This window comes from Mytilus galloprovincialis, chromosome 3 (assembly GCF_965363235.1).
Source record: "Mytilus galloprovincialis chromosome 3, xbMytGall1.hap1.1, whole genome shotgun sequence".
Classification (NCBI taxonomy): Eukaryota; Metazoa; Mollusca; class Bivalvia; order Mytilida; family Mytilidae; genus Mytilus; species Mytilus galloprovincialis.
The window spans coordinates 82,183,893-82,206,133 of NC_134840.1; the positions used below are offsets into that span (position 1 = coordinate 82,183,893).

The 22,241-nt window shown below is 33.0% G+C and overlaps 1 protein-coding gene across 1 annotated transcript in view; it reads left to right on the forward strand.

Annotated features, from left to right (window-relative positions):
• Positions 1-21,995, forward strand: part of LOC143066828 (uncharacterized) — a 41,529-nt gene extending 19,534 nt beyond the window's left edge. The window contains exons 6-8 of the mRNA XM_076239640.1: positions 20,944-21,040; positions 21,342-21,541; positions 21,975-21,995. Coding sequence (XP_076095755.1) covers positions 20,944-21,040; positions 21,342-21,541; positions 21,975-21,995 — 318 coding nt within the window. The remainder of the gene's footprint in view (positions 1-20,943; positions 21,041-21,341; positions 21,542-21,974) is intronic.
• Positions 21,996-22,241: the final 246 nt, after the last annotated feature.

The following is a 22,241-nucleotide window of genomic DNA, read 5'->3' on the forward strand; positions in this document are numbered from 1 at the left end:
GGCGCATCTACAAAATACAAATTGACCATTAGCAATTACTCAGGAAACGCAGGTATATATAATAAAATATGTCGTGGTGCTAAAGAGCAAGTGCCCTGTCTATCCTTCTCCAGGAAACATTGCATAATTTGAAAATTCAAACTTTTAAATTAAGGTATATAGAATGATGATTCCCATGCACAATGTGCTTTTTTGTGTTGCGTACTAAAACAAAACTCTTAGACAAAAGAGATTATTACAGCTTCCCAATTGTGAATTTTCTATTTCTATGTAGCAACATTCCAGCAGCGCCTGCATACGGAGTATGCATCTCCCAAATGATACGATATTCCCGGGCTTGTATTTCCTATCATGATTTCCTTGATAGAGTGTTGCTGCTTGCAAGGAGGCCATTAAACCTAGAGTAACAAATCGTGAAGTTGAAGTCTTCCTTTCGTAAATCTTACGGACGCTATCATAAGTTGGTTGACTGTCATTGAATATCCGTTTCACCAAATATGCGATAGATTACTAATTTCCTAACTACAATTCCGTTCCCTTTTCACGAATGTGATATATCGAATTAGACTTTACCGGGTTTGTAATAACATGAGCAACACGACGGGTGCCACATGTTGAGCAGGATCTGCTTACCCTTCCTGAGTACATGAGATCACCCCAAGTTTTGGGTAGGATTCACTTTGCTTTGTCTGTAATATTCTTTGTTGTGTTTTGTGTACTTTTGTTTTTTTGTTTATTTTTAATCCATGGCGTTATCAGTTTGTTTTCGATCTATGAGCTTAAATGTCCCTCTGGTATCTTTCGTCCCTCTTTTTTCTAATGGACATGCCCCATCAACATATTTTTACAGTTTTAAAGATTTTGTCATAGAGATAGACATGTGTTTGGATTTTTTTTTAAGTTTAAAAGGTGTATGTGTGGTTTTGGTTCATGATCATTGCATCAAATAATAATGGTAAAGATGACTTCTAAAATTAACTGTCACAACTCCAGGTAAAGAGTGGTCTTCTTTTATTAGAATGATTAGCTTCTGTGTAATTTTCATAAAACCGTCATCGCCAATCAAAATAACGTTAAAATTGATAATAAATTGTTATATTGACCAATTCTGGTCAATCTTATATACCATCAGAATCTATTTGTACGATATCTAAATAAACTCATCATATAAACGTAATGAGGCTGATGTAGTAATTTAACGGATTTTTAACGTTTTCGTTTAATGACGACAAAATGAAAAACGCGTATTTACTGACTTTGTTTCTCAAACAACTTATGGTTTCGATAATTTCTAGTGCAGAAGTACAAAATGTGACCGGATTTTTTTCTCTCGTAGGAATAATTTTATAAAATTAAGAAGTTTTTAAAGGCCTTTATTATTACAGCTAGAGAAACACTAAAATCAATTTAAAAGGCACTTGAGTATATTGTACTTTAATATCCTTTAATTTTGGTATGGGTTATTCTTTTATGCCGAAGCATCAAATCTAAAAAAAAATATTCAGCAGAAAATGCGGAGTTAAATACACTTTGATGTGTTGGCCATTTTGCATTTATATCTAACATTCAAAGGACAAGGTACGATAAGGCCTGTTTTTGGCTCCCCTATTTTCTCATTTTTCGAATTCTGTTTTGGAAAGCTACTTATTATGTTAAAACATTCCCTAAGGTTTGAAGTTTGTATATCTGAACTTCAAAACCACTCATTTTCGCAATTGGGTGATGTGAGGGGGGTAACTTTCTGTTATTATTCAAATATTGTAATTATTATTAATTTTGCAGGTGATTTTACAACAATTTTTTATTTTTTTAGTGCCTGCGCCTACGTGACCCAGGAATATGTTTTTATTCCAATGTCATGAGAACTGTTTTCGCTGTCTTAATCACCATAATTTCCTCCGGGTCACGTAGGCGCACGCTATTAAATTTTATAAACAATGGCCAAAAATCGTATTTTTTCACTCTTTTGACGTTTTTGATGCCCTTTTACCCCCCTAACCTCACCAATTTTCTGAAATTAATGGTTTTGAAGTTCATCAAAACAAACTTCAAACCTTTTAACATGATAAGTACCTTTCCAAAACAAAATTTAGAAAATGAGAAAATAGGGGGGGGCAAAAATGGGCCTCATCGTACCTTGTCCTTTATATCAGGGTCTTATGTATACTTTTAATCAAAATCAATCCCAAACTAAATAAATGATTGACCTATGAACCAAATATCTCAAAAAGGAATTTTATAACCCATCAATACTTTTAGCTTATTTTGTTTCATTATACTAATTCACTACTGACTTAAAATATCAATTTACAAATTCTATATTTTTATAATTTCTCCTAAGTTCATCATTAAGAAACATTATCACCTACTATTATTAACCTTCACACAAGGGAAGAGCTGAAATCGGTCTTTTAACGCTTCTCATCGATACATGTACCTAACCATATTCAAATAACTGCCTCGTTACTTTGAATAACGAAATTAAGAATAAACCATTTAAAGCCGTGTCCATTGATACAAAACTGAGAGGCAAAATATACAAGAGGGATATTCAAACTCATAAGTCGAAAACATACTACTGATGCCAAAGCAAAACACAAAAAAGGACCAAAAGACAAATAAAAGTTACCAAAACAAAACATAGAAACTTAAAGAATGAACATCACGAACAAGTATATGTATTGTTTAAATCTTGCAGGAAAAACATGCCGTACGTGGTTAATATTTCATACATTGAAATCTCGTCTCACACAATTCAATCAGTGTTCACTTGTATATTTTCTTCACTCCAATCTATGGCGCAGAGTTCACCTCCGTTCCGTTCGTACTTCGTATCACTATACTAAATATGTATTGTAGTGTACTAAGTGTACGGAAAGGAAACGATCGCTGTACGGAGATTTTCTTCACTCGTGATGATCCACCATTTGTTGGTATAACACCGCATATAGACAAAGAGTTACAAAGATTACATTTAATAAGTTAACATTATACTTTCTTCTTCGTAGATTTGTATAGGTTATGTAGGACGTATTAAAAAAAGCCTCGGTTCGTTGTATTCTGATGTTAGGGATGATTCGGCCGATCAGTTTCTTGCTTTCTTTTTTCTTTTTCAGGTGACGGAATGAGCCAATTTAATGGAATGAAGTTCACAACATATGATCAAGATAACGACATATTTCGTGATAACTGTGCTTCTCTTTCAAACTTCCAAGGTGGATGGTGGTACTCTAACTGTTGGAATTCATCTGTTGTTGCCATTCTAAATTGCCAATACACACATAAAAAAGATCCTAATTGGGGTATTATATATCGCCCATTCGGAAAATACTCTCTGAAAAAATCCTCTATGAAGATTCGGAGATTGTAATAACAAGTCTTACTATCAATAAATGCAAGCAAAATAATGTATTTTTAGTGTTGTTTTTTTCTCTACATTATTTTATTAAATACGTGTGGAATGATTGTATTGATGAAAATATAATTTTATAAAAGAGGGGCGAAAGGTACAGTAAAACTCATAAATCGACAATAAACTGACAATACCATGGCTAAAAACAAACAGACAAACAAAAGTGTACACAAAATACAACATAAAAAAAACAAGCAACATGAACCTCATCAAAACCTGGGGTGATTTTAAGGGAACATGATAGTAATTTCGACATAAGGAACATTTATAGCGCATTCAAAGAGCTTACCTGGTCACACTCTTTATGTTAGTGATTGTTTCAGTTTATGTTGCTTGCTGTGGTCTTTCAAAAATGACCGCTCCCCTGTCAGTAATTGAGAAAGGAAAAAGATCCTGTTGGTTCGGTCTTGTTGTTTACTATTCACATTGGATACTAACTTTGTTACTCTACTTGATTTCTTTTTTTTTTTTTTTTCCTTTTTCTTATTTACAAGCTTCTACTGTATATTCTAATGAAAAATACAATGGAGCAAGAATTATTCTTGGGCTCAACTTTGTGATACTCCTTCATAAAAAATTGGGTGACTTTGGTTTAAGCAGCAACTATCCTATTTAAATGGGTTGATATCTTAAAAAAATAATATTTCCGTGGAAACACTTGTTTTTCGCAAGAGACGATGTCAAAGTATTACTAGATATATTTCACTTGATTGGGCTGGGTTTAACCGGTTCGCTTATAACAAACCAGTCCATCTATAGACAGGTGTTTTAGGATAAACTCATCAATGAAGTCATTCTTTTGTAAAATCCTTTGATTACACTGATAGGTGATTAGAAATCAATAATAATTAAAACGGCAATCATCCTTATCACACACATCTTCAAATAGACTGTCCTTATGCAAATTAAAACTTAAGCTCCGCCCGATCAGTTGAAATAACATTGGTAATAAATCAGTCAATAAACGTCATTAATCTCGAGATGAACTCTTTAGATAACTATATCGGTTATGTTGACAGTTAATAATGTGCACATTCTGTAATTCATTTTTGGGGATTGTAAACCCTTCGTCATGCGTAGATATGATAAAGAATTATGTGTTTACATCAAATATATCGGGACTCAAAGTCGTATTCCTCGGCTTTACATTCTTATTTGATGTAATGCATTCATTGCAGCTAGTGTTTTCTATTTTAACAAATGTTTCTGCATACTTTGACCTTTCTTATCCAGTAATTTTTAGTTCTCATCTATAAACCTTCTAAAGAAAACAAAATACAGAGACATTGCTATGTTGTGTTGCATAAACTTTCCTATCACGGTAGTTAATATTAAAACAGGGAAATGTTGTATGGTAGACAATTATTCATCAGACTCCAATAACATGGATATAAATAGATATAAGAGGGTGTGGTATTAGTGCCAATGAGACATCTCTCAATCCAAGTCACAACCATTATAGGTCAAAGAACAATCTTTAAAACGGAGACTTGGCTCACAACGAACAGCAAGCTGCAATTGGCCTCAAAAATTACTATTGTAAATTGTAAAACACTTCAAACGAGAATACCAACGGTCTTATCTATATAAAACACTAGAAACGAGAAACTTGTCTGTGACCGTTCAGCCCACCAAATCCTTGAACATTAGTTTGATATCGAACAAACTACTCGGTTGAAAATGCTTTGATTCATTAAGTCGGTTTAAAACACGTAAGCATCTAACATGAAGACAAACAATACTTACTAGTAATACCGATCTAAGGGTAATTGGAGTTGTAAAAGCTTGTCCGAGGTTAATAAATCTAATAAATAGATCATATTTTCTCTGACAAAATCAAAGTGCCAAAAATTAGAACTCAAAACGTCTTCTTTTATTTCATCGCATGAGTCAATCAGGTCATGGTTCTGCGTTTTACCAAAACATATTTAATGATGATAGATTGGTCTGCCAGGGAAAACATTACAAGTATATCAGGACGAAAAAACGTTAGTGTGATATGAATATGGATGCGCTTAAATACCTGTGCTGTCTATCTAGAACAATTAAAAACGGTGAAAACATACTTGTCATATCTAAATTAACGTCTTAACTGTCGATTGATATGTTTTACAAGTGACAAAAAGCTATGGTAGCTACAATATACCTGATTTTTATACTTAACATTACGTAGGTCCGTTCATCATTCTGGCCTTTCCAGGGTGAGAATCATATAATTTGATTAAGAAGATGAAAATAAATATAACAAGTAAAATCTCAGTTACTGAAGTCTTAAATGAGTAAGACCGGGGCATCTACGGGAGAATCATTTCTTGCACCAATCTCTAAGCATATTCACACTCAATCAAAATGTCACAATTGGTAAAATTATAGATCAAAGAACTGTATCACAAGTGGAGCAAGATCTGCTTACTCTTCCGTTGCACCTGATATCAGCCCAGTTTTTGGTGGGGTTCGTGTTGCTCAGTCTTTAGTTTCTATGTTTTGGCTTGTGTACTATTGTTTTTCTGTTGGTCTTTTTCTTGTTTAGCCATGGCGTTGACCGTTTGTTTTCAGCGTACGAGTTTGTATGTCCCTCTGGCATCTTTCGCCTTTTTTTCAAAGACCTTAGACTGTGAAAGCATGTATTTCCTTGTTGATTAAAAAAAACTAATTCATGATGGTAAAGGCTCATTTCGCTGTTTGAGATGTTTTTTGTAAGAACTATATCTCTGTTTATGAAGTCTGAAAAATGTGAACTTGCATGAGCATAACGTGGTTATGAGTGATATATGTAAACGCCATACGACGAAGCAGAAGGTTTGTGACTGCTGAGAAATTGGAAGTTGACCATTAGAAAGGTGTAGTCAATACGTTTGTCATTTAGTCTTGTTTGGAGTCATCAATATCGAAGAAACTTTCAATATATGACGCTTGCAATCCTACTAGTTACGGCTGTATCCTTAATCACTAAGTTCATTTGGGCACATATATGACACAAGCACTCACTTAAATGTGGATTATTGATAGAATAGAATTCATCAATATATCTATCATCTGAGAGTTAAACTTAAGAACCGTTTGAGATGCTTTTTTTCGTCTTTCAGAAGGTTATGTATGAGTTCTGAATCTTATGACCAAAACGTAAGGTTGCAACTCACTCAGGCAAAGTTTTGAAATTTGTAGTATGCGACATTCAATTTGTCGGATATTTCAAATGTTTGATCTCTAGCGTACCTCGTGAACATTATTTTAGAACAAGTTTTGGTTAATGGAGACATTTTTTAGGGTACCAAAAAGATCAAAATCCTGACAATACACCTTGTTTTGAGTCCCCGACATACGGGTAAATGTTTATTTTTTTGGAAAAAAACATTAGAATATCAGGAAAGCTTCTCCCTAATGCATAGCTCCGATTCCTTTATATGATGTGGCCCAATTTTGATTCCGTTCTGTTCTATCAGCTCTTCGTGTTTACACTCATTCGAATCAAGCATCAATGAAAAGAAAAAGTTGTCGACATGTGTATATGCTGTGGTAGATGCTGTGGTAGATGCTGTACTGATTTTGGTATTACGAAGTTAAATGAATTTCTAGGTAGAAACACATTATAAGCCATACATCATTTAAGACTCATTGTAGTTCGATAAACTAATTTCGATTTGAAAAACATGTCTCACAATCTAAAATCTAATCCCACTCGGTGTTCTGTATAAAAAGACATTGTTTTCTGTTTTATCAACCTGGAACCTTAACAAGAAACACCATACTCAGATTGATATATGTCAAAAGACATTTAAAGTTCAACCAATGTATTATATACTAAAGATGACGCCAATCAGTCACACGAATTAGACGTCAATGATTGAGGCGGAGCTCCCTTTAAGGCTTTTTAAAGATTGCAAAGTAAAACAAAAAAACATTCAGCTAATTTCATTTCTGATTAATGAAAATGCAATTAAATCATATGTAATTTAACAGACTGAACAATTTAAAAAATAAGGTGACTCCATTCAGCGACCGATTTGAAGAGCGATCATTCTAGAATAAGTAAAAACGGTTAATGAATAGCCTTTTATCAATGCTTGTAACAATTTCATTATAACATACTGATAGGAATATGTAAATTTACAGATTATAAGGTCTTTTAATGGTCAATTATCTCAAAAACAAAAATTAACTTTCTAACATAGACGCCTTATTCATAAATGAGTCTGGGTATAAATTGAAACCAACGTTATACTTCATGTATTTTGTTCCAAGTATTCATAATGAATGTACCTTTATTCTTATTGTTAATTTATGCCTTCGCAAACAATATAATTCTATGTGACAATGAAGTAAGAATGCGCATCCACGGGAGCATAACTGCCACAGGTACGTATATTTTTAGATATATACAACTTTCTTTTTATTTGGGCATTTCATAATTTCTAATTGCAAAATGTTTTATGTTCTAAAAGGTTCAAATTTCAAAGAACTATCAATATTATATTTTCTAATGCGATATCAAGAAAATGCATACAAAGTCAGGAATAGTACAGTTGTTATCCATTCTATATGTTTGAGCTTTCGATTTTGTCATTTGATAAGGGATCATCCGTTTCGAATTTTCCTCGGAGTTAAGTGATTTTGTGATTTGACTTTTTTACAAAGGAACCCGGGAATTGGAACACTTTGAATCAACAAAAAATAGATAAACATGAGAAATTTATGTTTTGGACTGAATGAGACACACTATAAAAGGATATGAATATTTTCTTTAAATAATCCAGAACCTGAATTAACATCTTTAATTGGAATCACACCGTTCAACCTATTTTGATAGGATGTTAAGTTTTTTGGGTTCTTGAAGAAATTAAAAAAAAATATATATTATTTGTTTATATTTGTCTATTGATAACAGTTTTTATTAGACCTTAGACGATTGGTCTTTGGCCGACTTACTAAAAATATATCTATTGAAATGTTATGCATGTTTTTAGTTCTCCTACCCTAAAGAGCCATGAAATATTCTGTATGATATCCTATATAGAGGATATTGTCACTTAAGGAAGCACAATACAAAGATTTTATACCTCCAATTCCCCAGTTTCAAAATGCTGTAACTTTCTTTATAATGCTTGAAAATTTGTAAAAGTGGTATTTATGAATAGCTAACATATTACTCTTTCAAATTAATGCAATTTTAGTATTTCTTTTCTAATTATTTAAGATTTCAAAATGTTTGTAAAATATTTTACAGTCTGCTTCGCCTGTTACAGTAATCAATCTAATTGCAAATGTTCAAATCATCGAATTCGCTTTCAACAGGTACAATGGGAAACATAACTGAAAACTCCAGAAAAACAGTCAAGCTTGCCACCGAAATCAAGAATATGCTGAACGGTTTGTACATATACATACATTGATTAAATTGTTTATCAAAAATATAAATTTATGCAAGATCGACTTATGTTTTCTTGTAGTCATACATGGTTTGATTTTAAGGGCTAATATCAGGCTTTCGTGGCAATGTTCTGTGTACATGAATGCTATAAAAGCATTGATAAAGCTGGCTTTTCTTAATGCATTATATATTTAATAAGATATCTCCGCATTATCTCCAATTGTAAAATTCAGTTTCAACTGTTGCAGCACTGTACTAGGAAGAAGGTGTTTTAAAAGTATGCTACAAAAATTTAAATAAACAAATCAAGTTTTAAACCTTTTTCGAAACTCTAAACACTGCAATATCAGGTTACAAGAAATACACAAAATTGCTAGCATAAAATTTTCAAGAGGAATGAAAAATGTGTGTTTACTTGAATTGATAACATTGTGGGTTTTATTTCTTGTTAACTACAACTTGGTTATTTAAGAGATATTGAAACTCACTTTCTTGTATGTGCTTTTTTGTTATTAAAGATTTGATAAGCAACTGAACGGAATAAGTGTGGGTGGTGTTTTTTATAAGTTCGTTTAACAAGGATTTGAAAAAAATCCAGCATTGTGCACTACAAATGTTAAAATCGCGATTTATTTTGCCCACAGGTACGATGGAAAACCTTACTGAAAACTCCAACAAAGCAGTCAAACTAGCCACCGGAATTAAGAACATGCTTAATGCCCGCGTCACACTGTCCCGATTTTTATATATGATGGACACCCGAATGCGAAAATTGTAAGTTCGTACGAAGTTGGTCCCGATCTCGTTAAAATACCAAAAAGTGACCGAAGCAAGTACGATGAATAACGAAGTCTATACGATGGTGCCGAAATTATATACGATAGCAAAAGATGGACATACGAAGGTTAACCGAAGACGGGTATTTAAGCTTCATATCTCCGCCGAAGCCTACACGATGGATCACGAAGGCTACACGATGGATTACGAAGGCTACACGATGGATTACGATGATGGCGCGATGGCCATACGATGTATAAAAGACGTAGTGTACAGCTTACCATTCATTTAAATTATATATTCATAAAATTCTTATAAAACTTAGTTTATTATCCCCTCGCCTACTACTTGTAAGTTGCGTGTAGATAAAATTGTTATGGACACTCTAGAACCAAAATGCTCAAAACTTGGTATGGTGTTACTCGTTAAGAATATATTAAGTGCTATTGACTTTAAAGTTCAAAGGTCAAGGTCACAGTGGCAATTGTAATACAAGGCAATATCACCCTTGTGTACACTCTAAAACCAATATACTTCAAAAGATTTTAACCACATTTGGTATATTGTTCCTCCTTGTAATGATCTGACATTTTTTACGTTCAAGGCCAAAGGTCAAGGTCATGCAGATGGACTTGTTTTTATACGCCCGTCGTCTTTTAGACGGGACGTATTATGGTATACCGTTGTCCGTCCGTCCGTCCGTCTGTCCGTCCGTCGTCCACACTTCGGACAATAACTCAAAAACACTTTCACCAATTTCCATGAAACTTAAATGAATTGTTTATATCTATTGACGTAAGCTCCCTTTCGTTTTTTTTCAATTTCAGATTTTTAGTTTTGGATTTATGGGGCTTTATTCATAAAAAAGGGGGATTTTCAACACTTCGGACAATAACTCAAAAAGACTTTCACTAATGTCCATGAAACTTTGGTTAATTGTTTATATCTATTGATGTAAGCTCCCTTTCAATTTTTATAAATTTCAGATTTTACATTTCCGTGTTATGAATTTTTATGCTTAAAAAAGGGGGGATTTTCCAATTTTGGGACAATAACTAACACTTTCACAAAATTTTATGCAACTTTGATAGATTGTTTATATCTTTTGGCATAAGCTCCCTTTCCATTTTTATAAATTTTATATTTTACGTTTTCTTAAGTAATGAATTTGTATACTTAAAAAAGGGGGATTTTATGAAACTTTGGTGAATATATTAATGTAACATCCCTTTTGATTTGCATATATATTTCTAGTTGATAATATAAATTCATTTAAAGCATAAAAGACAAGTTAAAAGAGCAACGGGCGTATCATGCGCTAAAGCGCAGCCCTTTATTTCTCCTTGAAATAGCATAATACACAGGAAATCGGTTGCTCATTTTTTACCTGCTGGTTCTAAAGACAATATTAAAGGTATTTCCAATTACTGAATGTTTTGGTTAATTTTTAAAAAAAAATAGTTTATGTATCAAATATGCATATTCAATTTACCATTTTCTGCGTGTGTCATATACAAATAAAGTGTCCATATTTGTCCCCAATATGTTACATACGAGGGGATGTCACGCTCGGCATTGCCTTGTTTGAACTGTAAAATGTGTGCACTAGTCTGAATAATCACCCATAATTATGCCCATGTTTACTGATCTATCTTAAAGGTTAAGTAATGGGTTCGTTGATCCCTTTTATTCAAAAAGAGCTCTTTCCATGAGAATATCATAATACTATAGACAAAAGGAAGGATGTGGGGAAAGCAACAAATGCGTCAAAATATGACATATAGAAAACAAAATGGTTATGGAGTAAACATTCGTGTGACAACAACTAAGACGATACATAAAAAACCAGAATAAAGAAGAAAAATTTGGTTTCCCTATATACGTGTACCTGCAGTGTTGGTGTACGAGGCGCGTTTATGATTCATTATGTTACTTGATATGGAAAATTGACAAAAAAATAATATTTTACTTGTAAAAGTAAATCCTGAGCTTGTAATAGCTGCTCTTCTTGTTCCATTTGAATTAATAGAAACAACGCTGTCGCCTTTCTTGTTCTCATAGAATCATATGATATGAGCTCCATGTTTTGTGAACGTCTTCCTTAACTGTCGTATTAGACTGACCAGTGCATATCGCGCATGGCACTTTAAATGTATTTTAGCGCGAAAATTAACTTACATTTAGCTGGATTTATTGCCGTCGTAGTTCCATCTTGTCGCCTTCGTACTTTTACTCGATGGCAACACGACGGGATTACGCGGTCTTCACGAAGTCGTGTTGCCATCGTAAGACCTTCGGGTAGCTTCGTGATTCATTCGTGTAGACATCGTAATGTCAAAACGGCCCGATGGAAATGATGGAAACACGAATGCAATACGATGTTCAAAGATGCATTTCCGGTGACATTACGATGGTGAGGATGGTGATACGAACTCAATACGAACCCTCAACATCGGACGCACCTTCGAGGATTTTTTAACATGTTAAAAAATTTAGAACCCTTCCCGAAGTTGTCCCCGAAGGCTAGAAAAAGTGGCCGATGGTTCTACGATGGTTAAAGATGGCACTACGAATAGCCCTATCTGGATACGATCAGTCCCGATTTTGAAAATTTCCATAATCGTGTTGCCATCGGCGTAAAAATCGGGGCAGTGTGACGCGGGCATAACGGTTTGTGTACTTCTTTTCATTTCGTCGTATTATAAATTTCTTATAAATGTTATTTGGGTTTGCAAAAACGTCAGTTATTTGAATTAAAATCTTATCATTTTTATTCTTTGTAAATTCTGTGTTGTCTGCTTGTAATTATTCATTTCCATATTTTTGAAAGTCTTATACCTACTCAAATCGTCATCAAAACTGAGTACTACAGCCTAAGTAATTTATCAATTATTTACAAAGAATTGAGATCGTCATGGGTACACTATTTCATACGAAATGCAAACCAGTATTTTGCACTATGTGTAAGACTGTTCAGATTCACACCATTACAATACATGGCATAGGCGTGGAACATAGATAAAAGAACATAACGCACAGATTGTGACAAAAGTAGTTTACCAATGTTCAAATCTTATAAATCTATCAGGAAAAGATAAATCACCCCTGATTAACATGCATTAACGCCAACACAAATTAAGCATATCACATAAAGGTAGGTTTTACTCAGCGTATTGCTATGTGTTTGATTATTCTCCATTGAATAGGTATGGCGGAACAGTTGAGTTCACACCAAACATGTTTAATCCTGCCGCATTGTTGCGCCTGTCCCAATCAGGAACCTTTGACCTTTGTTAGTCTTTCTTTTAATTTGGTTAATTTATACATATGTTGAGGAGTTTTTTGTTACGTCTGGGGTTTTTTTCTGAACTATTATACCATTTTGTTTAGGGGCCAGCTAAATCCCGCCTCCGGATGGGACTCTCTCGCTGTGTTGAAAACCCGTTTTTGCAAATTATGGCCTTGAGCTTTATTCGACGTTTTGTCCCTTTGACACATTCCCCGTTTCCATTCTTAGTTTTTAAAATGACTGATCGGACAACTGGTATGATTATGAACACATATCTTTAGTGAGTTTGTGCAGGGAGCACACGCATGATAATGAAGTATGTATAGTTTGAACATGCTCGAATGTAACGTATTACATGAGATATGTAAACTCTTCACGATGCTGAGAAATAGTTAGTTGACAATTCGGAAGTTTAGATCATAACGTTGGCTATATATTTTAGTTGAAGTCGTCCATCTAGATCAATTTTGAGAACATCAAGGATACTTATTAATCTTAAGTTCAACACTCCGTTTGTCATATATTCTTGTTTGATAATCTTTGCTTATATGTGTCAGCTTCTAAGTAACGTATAATACAAGTACTTCAATTCTGTGTCTTATCAATGTTTAAATAAATCAATACACATATACATATCCACCTCACTGGATCCCATATGTGATCTTTATGTTTTATCTAGTAGAGACATAGCTTGACTGTCCCTCTGGTATCGTTCGTCCCTCTTTGGTAATTTAACCAGCAAATATGCATATCTATTTTAGTCAAATTGAAATTTTGTGGGAACCCTATAATAAAGGAAGGGGTTGCAAAGCATTTTAGTGTAAGTTTAAACTCTTATAGTCGGGCCATATAAACGTTGAAAATATACCGCACAGCCTATATATTTTGAACTTTTAACAAAATACTTTCTATTCTGGGATATTTTTTTTTCAAAACTTTATGGTTAAAATGATATAGTTTTATCCGTAAAAGGAGTTCCTATGGGAAATTGTCTTACAGATTACAGAAATGCAACCTAACAAATCAGAATAGAATAGCATTTTAATTGCAGTCTTTATGTTTTTGTTCTGTTTGATTGATATAGAACTTTTATCAACTCGAGAAGAATTAGAGCATGACATATTACACTAAAGCCTCATCAGTATATATTATTGAAGCCTGTTTGCAACCATCTCGAATTTTATGAGGATTTTCGTTGGAGTTGCTGTCTAATTCACATTCCCTCAGACATCTTACATCTTTTTTGATTCACATATAATTCTTTGGATTCATTATTAATCGTTTTAAAACCGATTTTCATAGATTTTGTGGGTACAGTTAAACCACGAAATTAAATGTTCAACAAATGACAAGTTTTCCATAGGCGTGTGTTCAAACCTCGGCAAAGCCATGAAATTAAGTATCCACGAACATACAACTTTTTATTTATCCACGAAAATAGGTACACACGAATATAAATGAATCCACAGTATAAGAAAGAACTCTCTCGTCATCATATAGCGTTTCTGTGCTATGAACCAAATCAATAAGTTTTATATTTTGAACAAAAAAACCGGCACACTAAAATAATTACTTACTATTAAACCTCATTAAAATTCTTCTGATTTTGTTTGATCCTCATATGTTGAAATTTAAAGCATATTTTCAAAAACATCGGTATTTCAACACAGTTGTTCATGTCATGATTTCTTTTCGACAGGTACAATTGAAAACATATCTGAGGACTCCAAAAATACTGCCAGACTTGCCACTGGTATTAAGAATATGCTGAACGGTTCGTTTAATTTTTTTTAATTAAAACAATGTATAAATGTTTAACCCGCCACATGCTATATATGCCTGTCCCAAGACAGGAGCCTGGAGTTCAGTGGTTGTCGTTTGTTCATGTTTTTTATATTTGTTTTTAGTAAACTGTGTTGTAATACATTAGGCCGCTAATTTTTTCAATTGAATTGTTTCATATTTTCCATGTTGGGGCCTTTTGAAGCCGATCATACGATATGTTTTCTCATTGATGAAGACCGCACGGTTCCCTATAACTGCTTACATCGACTTCATTTGAACGTTGGTTGTCGCATAGGCAACCATATCACATCTCTTATTACAAAAGTATACTTTGCTATTTTGTTGGAGTTAGGTATGTGTTTGTATAGCGAAGGCCAAAAGAGCTACGAGAAGATTGTAAAAAAGACGCAGCAGATGACTGCAGGCATTTAGTACATACACTTCTTAAAACTGTTAGTAATGCACACATTAAAAAATAAATTTATATGACGTATTAGCATTTAAATTTAAATGCTTTAATGAGAATCCAATTATTATATTTATTTTTTTTTTGATACTTTTGATATATTATCTTTTACCCCAAAAACTACCCCAAATTAATATTTCTGTTACTTTTTTTTCTTCTTGTTTTGTTATTATTGATACAAACGTAAAAATTGTCACCAAAAATTTAATTGCTCGAAGATAAAATGAAAAATCATATTACTTAACTGTAATAAATCTTCATTCTGAATAATGCATCAAAGCATATGGAAAATAGGAGGAAATGTCAATTTATATTTGGATTAGGTCAGTTTATTCTCATTTAACTCTCATCCTTCAATATTTATTCAATTATTTAGAAATGGATTCGATCAAAGAAAAACTTCACAAAATACTGGGTGTTGCTAGTGATATAAAATGTAAGTAGAAAGTTTTGCTCACCAAAAAAGAGAAGAACTTTTCATTATATAAAGCATAGGGATTGCAAAGCAACATCAGCTATTTGTGAAATGATATGTTGTTAAAATAAAGACTATAATGAACAAGTTCAAGTTAGTCTATCGCTGAAAAATATCGTTGAATTATTTTATCTTGTTAGAAAATAAAATATCGCCTGTTTCAAAAAAAAAGTGTAGGTTTCTTCAATTAATCCAATAGAACGAAAAGGGTACAATATAGCTTTAATTCAGACACGAACATTTGCAAGTGAACAATTTTGTGAGATAGTGTTAAAGGATATAAAACATTCTTGATTTCTAAGAAAGTGTAAATATTTTATCAAGACAATGGCCATGCGTATCTGCCAAAAGAATGTACAGATATCATACACAGAGTCCCTGGATTAGAAATAGTTTACCCTGATGGTTACAGAAGCGTGTCAGTGCAATGTGAGGAAGGAGGATGGACTGTATGTATATTAGAATGGCTTATAGGTGTAAATGAAAAATCGTTTAAAATGCATGTTGCAACTTTTTCATTTTCTATGCTTCTCAAAATTATAAAGCATTATTTACTTCTACACATGAATGCCTCCGAAGTATCATGACTTTATGGTATTTCAGTTCTATAAAACATGTTCAACGGAGACTAGGTGTTCTGTTATAAGTCTTTGAGTTTCATGTTTTTTTTAATTGAAGTATTTTTATATAATTTTTTGTTTATCTCAAACGTACTCAGACCCGTACATCCCCTCCCAAACAAACAAACTCCTCTGGCCTTTCAATTGTCTATCTCATTAACTTATTGGATTATCTTTGTTTCATTCATTTTATTCAACTTGATAGATCATTTCGGTGTAAGTATCGCGTGAGCTTCTTCGTCACTTTGCGTCAGTCTTCCATTCTTTCATTTGTCGGATTTTTCATGCAGTTCTAAAATCCAACATGTCTTCCGTGAAGACAAATGTTGTCACTTACCTTTGTTATGTTATTAAGAATGGTATTTTCATATCTATATTCATCTTGTTGAAAGTGAGCTTTATAGTATGATAACTTGAACTGACTCTATGAAGTAAATGCACGATTATTATATTTTCCTAATTCCTTATTAAGAAGAACAACTGATATCGGCAATAAACTATAAGCCTGCAGAAATATCAGTAAGAGTTTATGGTTTGTTCATTGGATGCCTTCATAGTTGACCTGAATACTTTATACCACTTCAATTTTCAAATTCGTTTATATGGAGTAATTAAATTGTACAGGACACCGATTTGGATAAATTTTGTTTGAACAAAGATTTCTCATCGGAAAACCCCTATTCCTAACATATTATTGTAACATTGCAATAAATTGTTAGATGCCGTTCTGGTGTACAAGGACACCAAATTGTATAGGGCATATCATCTTAAAGGTAAGCATGAATTTTAAAAAAAGATGATAAACGATATGGAGTTTTCCCTTATCTTTTCAATGACGCGAGTGAAGATTACGATGCAGCATTAGACGACGGCTGTGTTGCTCAACCTCCACTACTAAAGCTACTATAGGTCACCGTACGTCCTTCAACAATGAGCAAAGCCCATACCACATAGTCAGATATAGAAGGTCTCGAAATGACAAATGTAAAACAATTCACACGAGAAAACTAACGGCCTAATGTATGTACCAACAATTGAACGACAAACAAATATATAACACATCAACAAACGTAAACCACTGAATTACAAGCTCCTGATTTGAAAAAGGGACATACATACAGAAGGTGACAGGTTAAACATGTTAGCAGTATCCCAATCCTCCCCCTTACCACGGACAGTGGCGTAACAGTACAACATAAGAACAAACTATAAAAATCAGTTGAAAATGGCTTAACTCATCATATGGATACAAATAGAAATACATCTAACCAAAAAAAAAAAAAAAAAAACCAGAGTGGATGTAGCCTGGTACTTGTATATAACAACAACAAAAAGACACTAAGTACTGAAAGCAACTTCTGAATAATCACTTGGAGCAAATGAGACTGCAAACATGAATGCAGTGTCGGGACCGATGAAAGAACATAGAAAACGAAAGTGTGATTCAACAAGTAGATTGATTCTTTGATTGATTGGTGTTTGTTTAATGTCCAGTGGCAATTTTTTCATGCTTGATCTAACAACACATTACCAATTAATACAATAAGTGGGTTTATGATACTCAGTGCTGATAAGAATGTAATGAAAATGTGTGCTAACCAACCTTCATGGGCCATTGGATAATTTTTTTGAAAATGGCAACCCAGGGAAATGTCTATCAATTTTGGTTCGATTGGGCCAGTTAGTGTTTGACAAAAATCTGTATATAATTCACAGGCCATTGTGGCTATTGTGGCCAGTTTGTAACCCTTTTAAGAATCCAGAGATTGTGGATGCCTTATTCTCTTTGCATTACAATATGTCGTTGTTCTAGCAGATAAAGTATCCAATAATACTATCTTAATATGTAAGAGCCATTATGTACAATGTCTCACAAAACAGAGCTTGAAATAAACAGCATAACTGGTAACCTTACATATTCTTTACCATCATTTACAAAGGAAGAAATTTTACCATACCTGTCAACCTGTGACGATGAAAATGCAGGTCATGACCTGCATTGAAGAATCAAATCTCAGGTCATAACGCGTACGAACTTTTTCCAGCTGAATTTCAGTATTTATGGTACATTTTCTTATAATGTATATCAAAGATACCAAAACATCAATGCATGTTCACTTTGTTAAGTCATTTTAAATCTAATAAAATATTATTTCATTAACTTTTAAAGATTTTTATAAATTGTGTAACTCAGTCTTATGTGCTTTACTTCTTAAGAATTTATACTACAATCATCAAACACTAGAATTTAATGTAATTCTTCAATGTATGACACTATTGACTAAGTTCCCTATAACCACAATATTTTTCATTTCACAAGGAAATTAGACTATGATAAAATATAGTAATACAGTTAAAGGAAGTATAAATGTAAAAAATAATTTTCAACTTTTTTAAAAAAATTGTATAAAGGTATAAAAATAATGAAAAGTTATTTTTCAATATGTATTTGAATTTTATATTTTTTGATTTAATCTTTTTCACCCATAAAAACGTAAATATAAGGAATAATTTTGAATGGTGACAAATAAGGGGAAGTAACGCTAGTTCAGTTTGTAACCCAAATTATGGTGCAATTTATTTACGACCTAAAGCTAAGGTAATTGGTGGTAATTAACAGTGTGTTTGACACCAAAGCTGTCAAGTGAAGCCATGCACCTAATGGGTCACTTAATTTGACAGTTTACATAGCTAGATGAACTTCCTGTTCATGGAAGAATTACGAATTTGCCGGTATTTCAAAGGAATATTACTTATGAAATCAATCTCAAGGCTAAGAAATACGGGTGAAATCGGGTCATTTTTGGAATTTCCGGGTTATTTCAATGACCCGGCGGGTGTTCCGGGTGATCCCTCAGAATTGTGAAAATCTCGGGTCACACCCGCAGAATACGGGTCAGTTGACAAGTATGATTTTACGAAATCACAAATCTGTCTTTCTTTCTTTTGGTATAGTTGATAAAAATTTGTCGTTTTTCGGTTATAATAATAATTCTTATTTGGTAAAGAACCACACTGAATCTACCAGAAAATATACTGAAGACGATATTATCAAAATGGTGGACTTTTTGATCGACAATATATTTGTTGAGTTTGAAAGATTAACATTACGACAAACAGTCGGTATTCCCATGGGTACTAATTGTGCACTCCTACTGGCCGATTTGGTTTTGTACTCGTATGAAGTAGAATTCATTCAGAACCTTCGAAAAGACAAAAAGAAAAAGCACCTTTCGAAATTCTTTCATTTTACTGTCAGATATACTGTAAATTCAGAAAGTATTGCGAGGTTTTTATTATCGCGAAAAATGCGACAGAGTTGTGAACGCAATAATGTAAACTTGCATTTTGAAATATTTATATGATTTATACAGGATAATTTCTCAAAATCGTAAAAATTAAAATGGCATTTAAGTATAAAATGAAAAAATCGCAATAATAAATGCACGCAATAATTTCTGAATTTACAGTATTGAGGATGGCCTGGATATCCCATATTTCAGACAAGCCATGACGTTGTCAGTTTATTTTCGATTTATGAGTTTGACTGTCCCTTTGGTATCTTTCGTCCCTCTTTTATATCTTATTTATCCCAGTGAACTCGAAATAAGGATACCACTGATACTAGAAGGACTGCTCCATAGCTTGATCTCTTCCTCAATATTGACATCTCTTAGCAGTCACATACCTTCTGTCCCATCGTATGGTGTTTACAAATCTCAGTTGATACGTTATGCTCGTGCATTTTATTTAAGAAAAGGATCGAAATTTTTTGGCTATACATTTTGAACCTTTTGGATTATAGCTCTTCATCTTTTATATAAGTTTTGGATTTCAAATATTTTGGCCAAGATCATCAATGAAGAGACATGTATTGTCGAAATGCGCATCTGGTGCAGGAAAATTGGTATCGTGAATACTATTAAAGTTCTCCAGAAGTTCTTTAAGTTTTTTCGAATCCACATATGGTTTATTTCACTACTCCAGTAAATAGTTTCACAGTATTTATACGGACGGAATTTTGTCAATCTAATGGACAATTCATTGAAGCCATAAATGATTTATGATTCGCCAAAATCTCATTCTTGTCAAATAAATTGTTTTTGTATGTGGGATTACCTGAGTGCTCATTTATTTCAAATTCTTTAACGTGACACTAGTAGAAGTATGATTTACATACAAACACAATATGATTTGAAGCTTTTTCCGCAGGAACAACCACATACCTATCGTGACAAGTCTAATGTGGTTGGATATATTCAGGGGAAGGGGACGGGATTGTAGTAACGATAATTGAAACATATATGCCGTAATACAAATTTTGACATCTTGTGTGATATAAACTCATCACTTTATTACTTATCAGTTAGGTTTTGTTACCTTGTAGACCCCAAATACTCTAAATTTAGTAACTCTCTGATATACTATTTTTTTCAAAAAAGAGTTTTGATCAATTTAAACATTAAAGTTCTGATTATTTTCAACAAGTCGTTATCCATATATAGGGACCAATTATACCAAAATTGGTCAAACTATAATGGTTCACATTCGAAAAAATAATGACTCGACTGTCTGATTTTAATGACTAATAAAAGGCACTATTAAAGCTATAATTCAGATATTATTATTAGATTTATTAGCTATATTTTAGAATTTATAACCTACATTTCAGAAAGTATATTCAAAATGCTGAGAAGAGAAAAAAAAAGAACATATGGGCCATTCATTGTATTTCTATTTTTATGTGATAGCTGATACAAAAACGGTATGATGGTAGTGTTGAATTCCACAGAAATTGGAAGGATTATGAAAATGGATTTGGAGACATACATGGGGAGTTCTGGTTAGGTAAAATAAGTATGATCTTTATAAATTTCGAAATTGGGTAGTTTTTTTGTGTGTTGTAGATTAATTGTTCGTAATATAACATTTAACCAGTAAATGCATATCCTTGTTTAAAGAAATTCCAAGTCATTTAAAATAGTGTAATGCAGGCTTAACAAAATATCACACAGAGTTCATCATATTCTGAAAACAATATGTCTATCAATTTTTTTATATCACATTGATAAGTGGACAATACAGACCTTTAGTAAAAATATTCGTGTTCTGTTTGGTTGTGTTCATAAATATGCACACATTCATTTAGGCAACAAGTTAATAGCGCAACTAACATCAGAGGGAAATCATGAACTTAGGATCGATGTGGAAGACTGGGATGGAAACAAGCGTTATGCAGTTTATGGAAAATTCTCAATAGGCGACGCATCTACAAAATTTAGATTAAGTATCAGTGATTACTCAGGAAATGCAGGTATATATAACAAGATATTTTGGAATGCCAAAGAGGTAATATAAGATAAACTTAGCAAACTGCCTATTTGTGTTGCTTACTAAATGAACATGCATCATCAACATATTTAAACAGTTAACGATAGAGTGTCACAAGTGGGCATGAACTAATCGCCCTTTCAGAGCACATGACTTTCTTCAAGTTTGTCGTTTGTGGTGCTCAATCTTTTGTTTTCGATGAAGTGTTCTGTAGACTGTTGTTTTGACTACTTGTAAATTTTACCAGATAAGTTGAGAAAATCAATAACACTGTTAAATAAATTAAATGAGATATCTTATAACCTATATGATATATGTTATAACCTATATAAGATACATTATAAACTATATAAGATATATTATAAAGCATATGAGATATTTTATAAACTATCTAAGATATCTTATAAAACATATGAGATAGCTTATAAATTTTAAGAGATATATCTTATAGATTTTAGGAGATATCTTATAAACTTTAGGAGATATCTTATAAAGTATAAAACCCCGCCGAAGTTTTGCCTCTGTCCGGAGCTTCTGTCCTTTGTTAGTATTGTATGATTGTTAATTTTAGTTCATTTATATATTTCGGAGTTTACTTAGTATGACGTCCATTATCACTGAACTAGGACACATTTCTGTTAAAGTGCCAGCTGAAGTACGCCTCCGGTTGAGGAATTTTCTCGCTGTATGGAATACCCATTGGTGGCCTTCAGCTGTT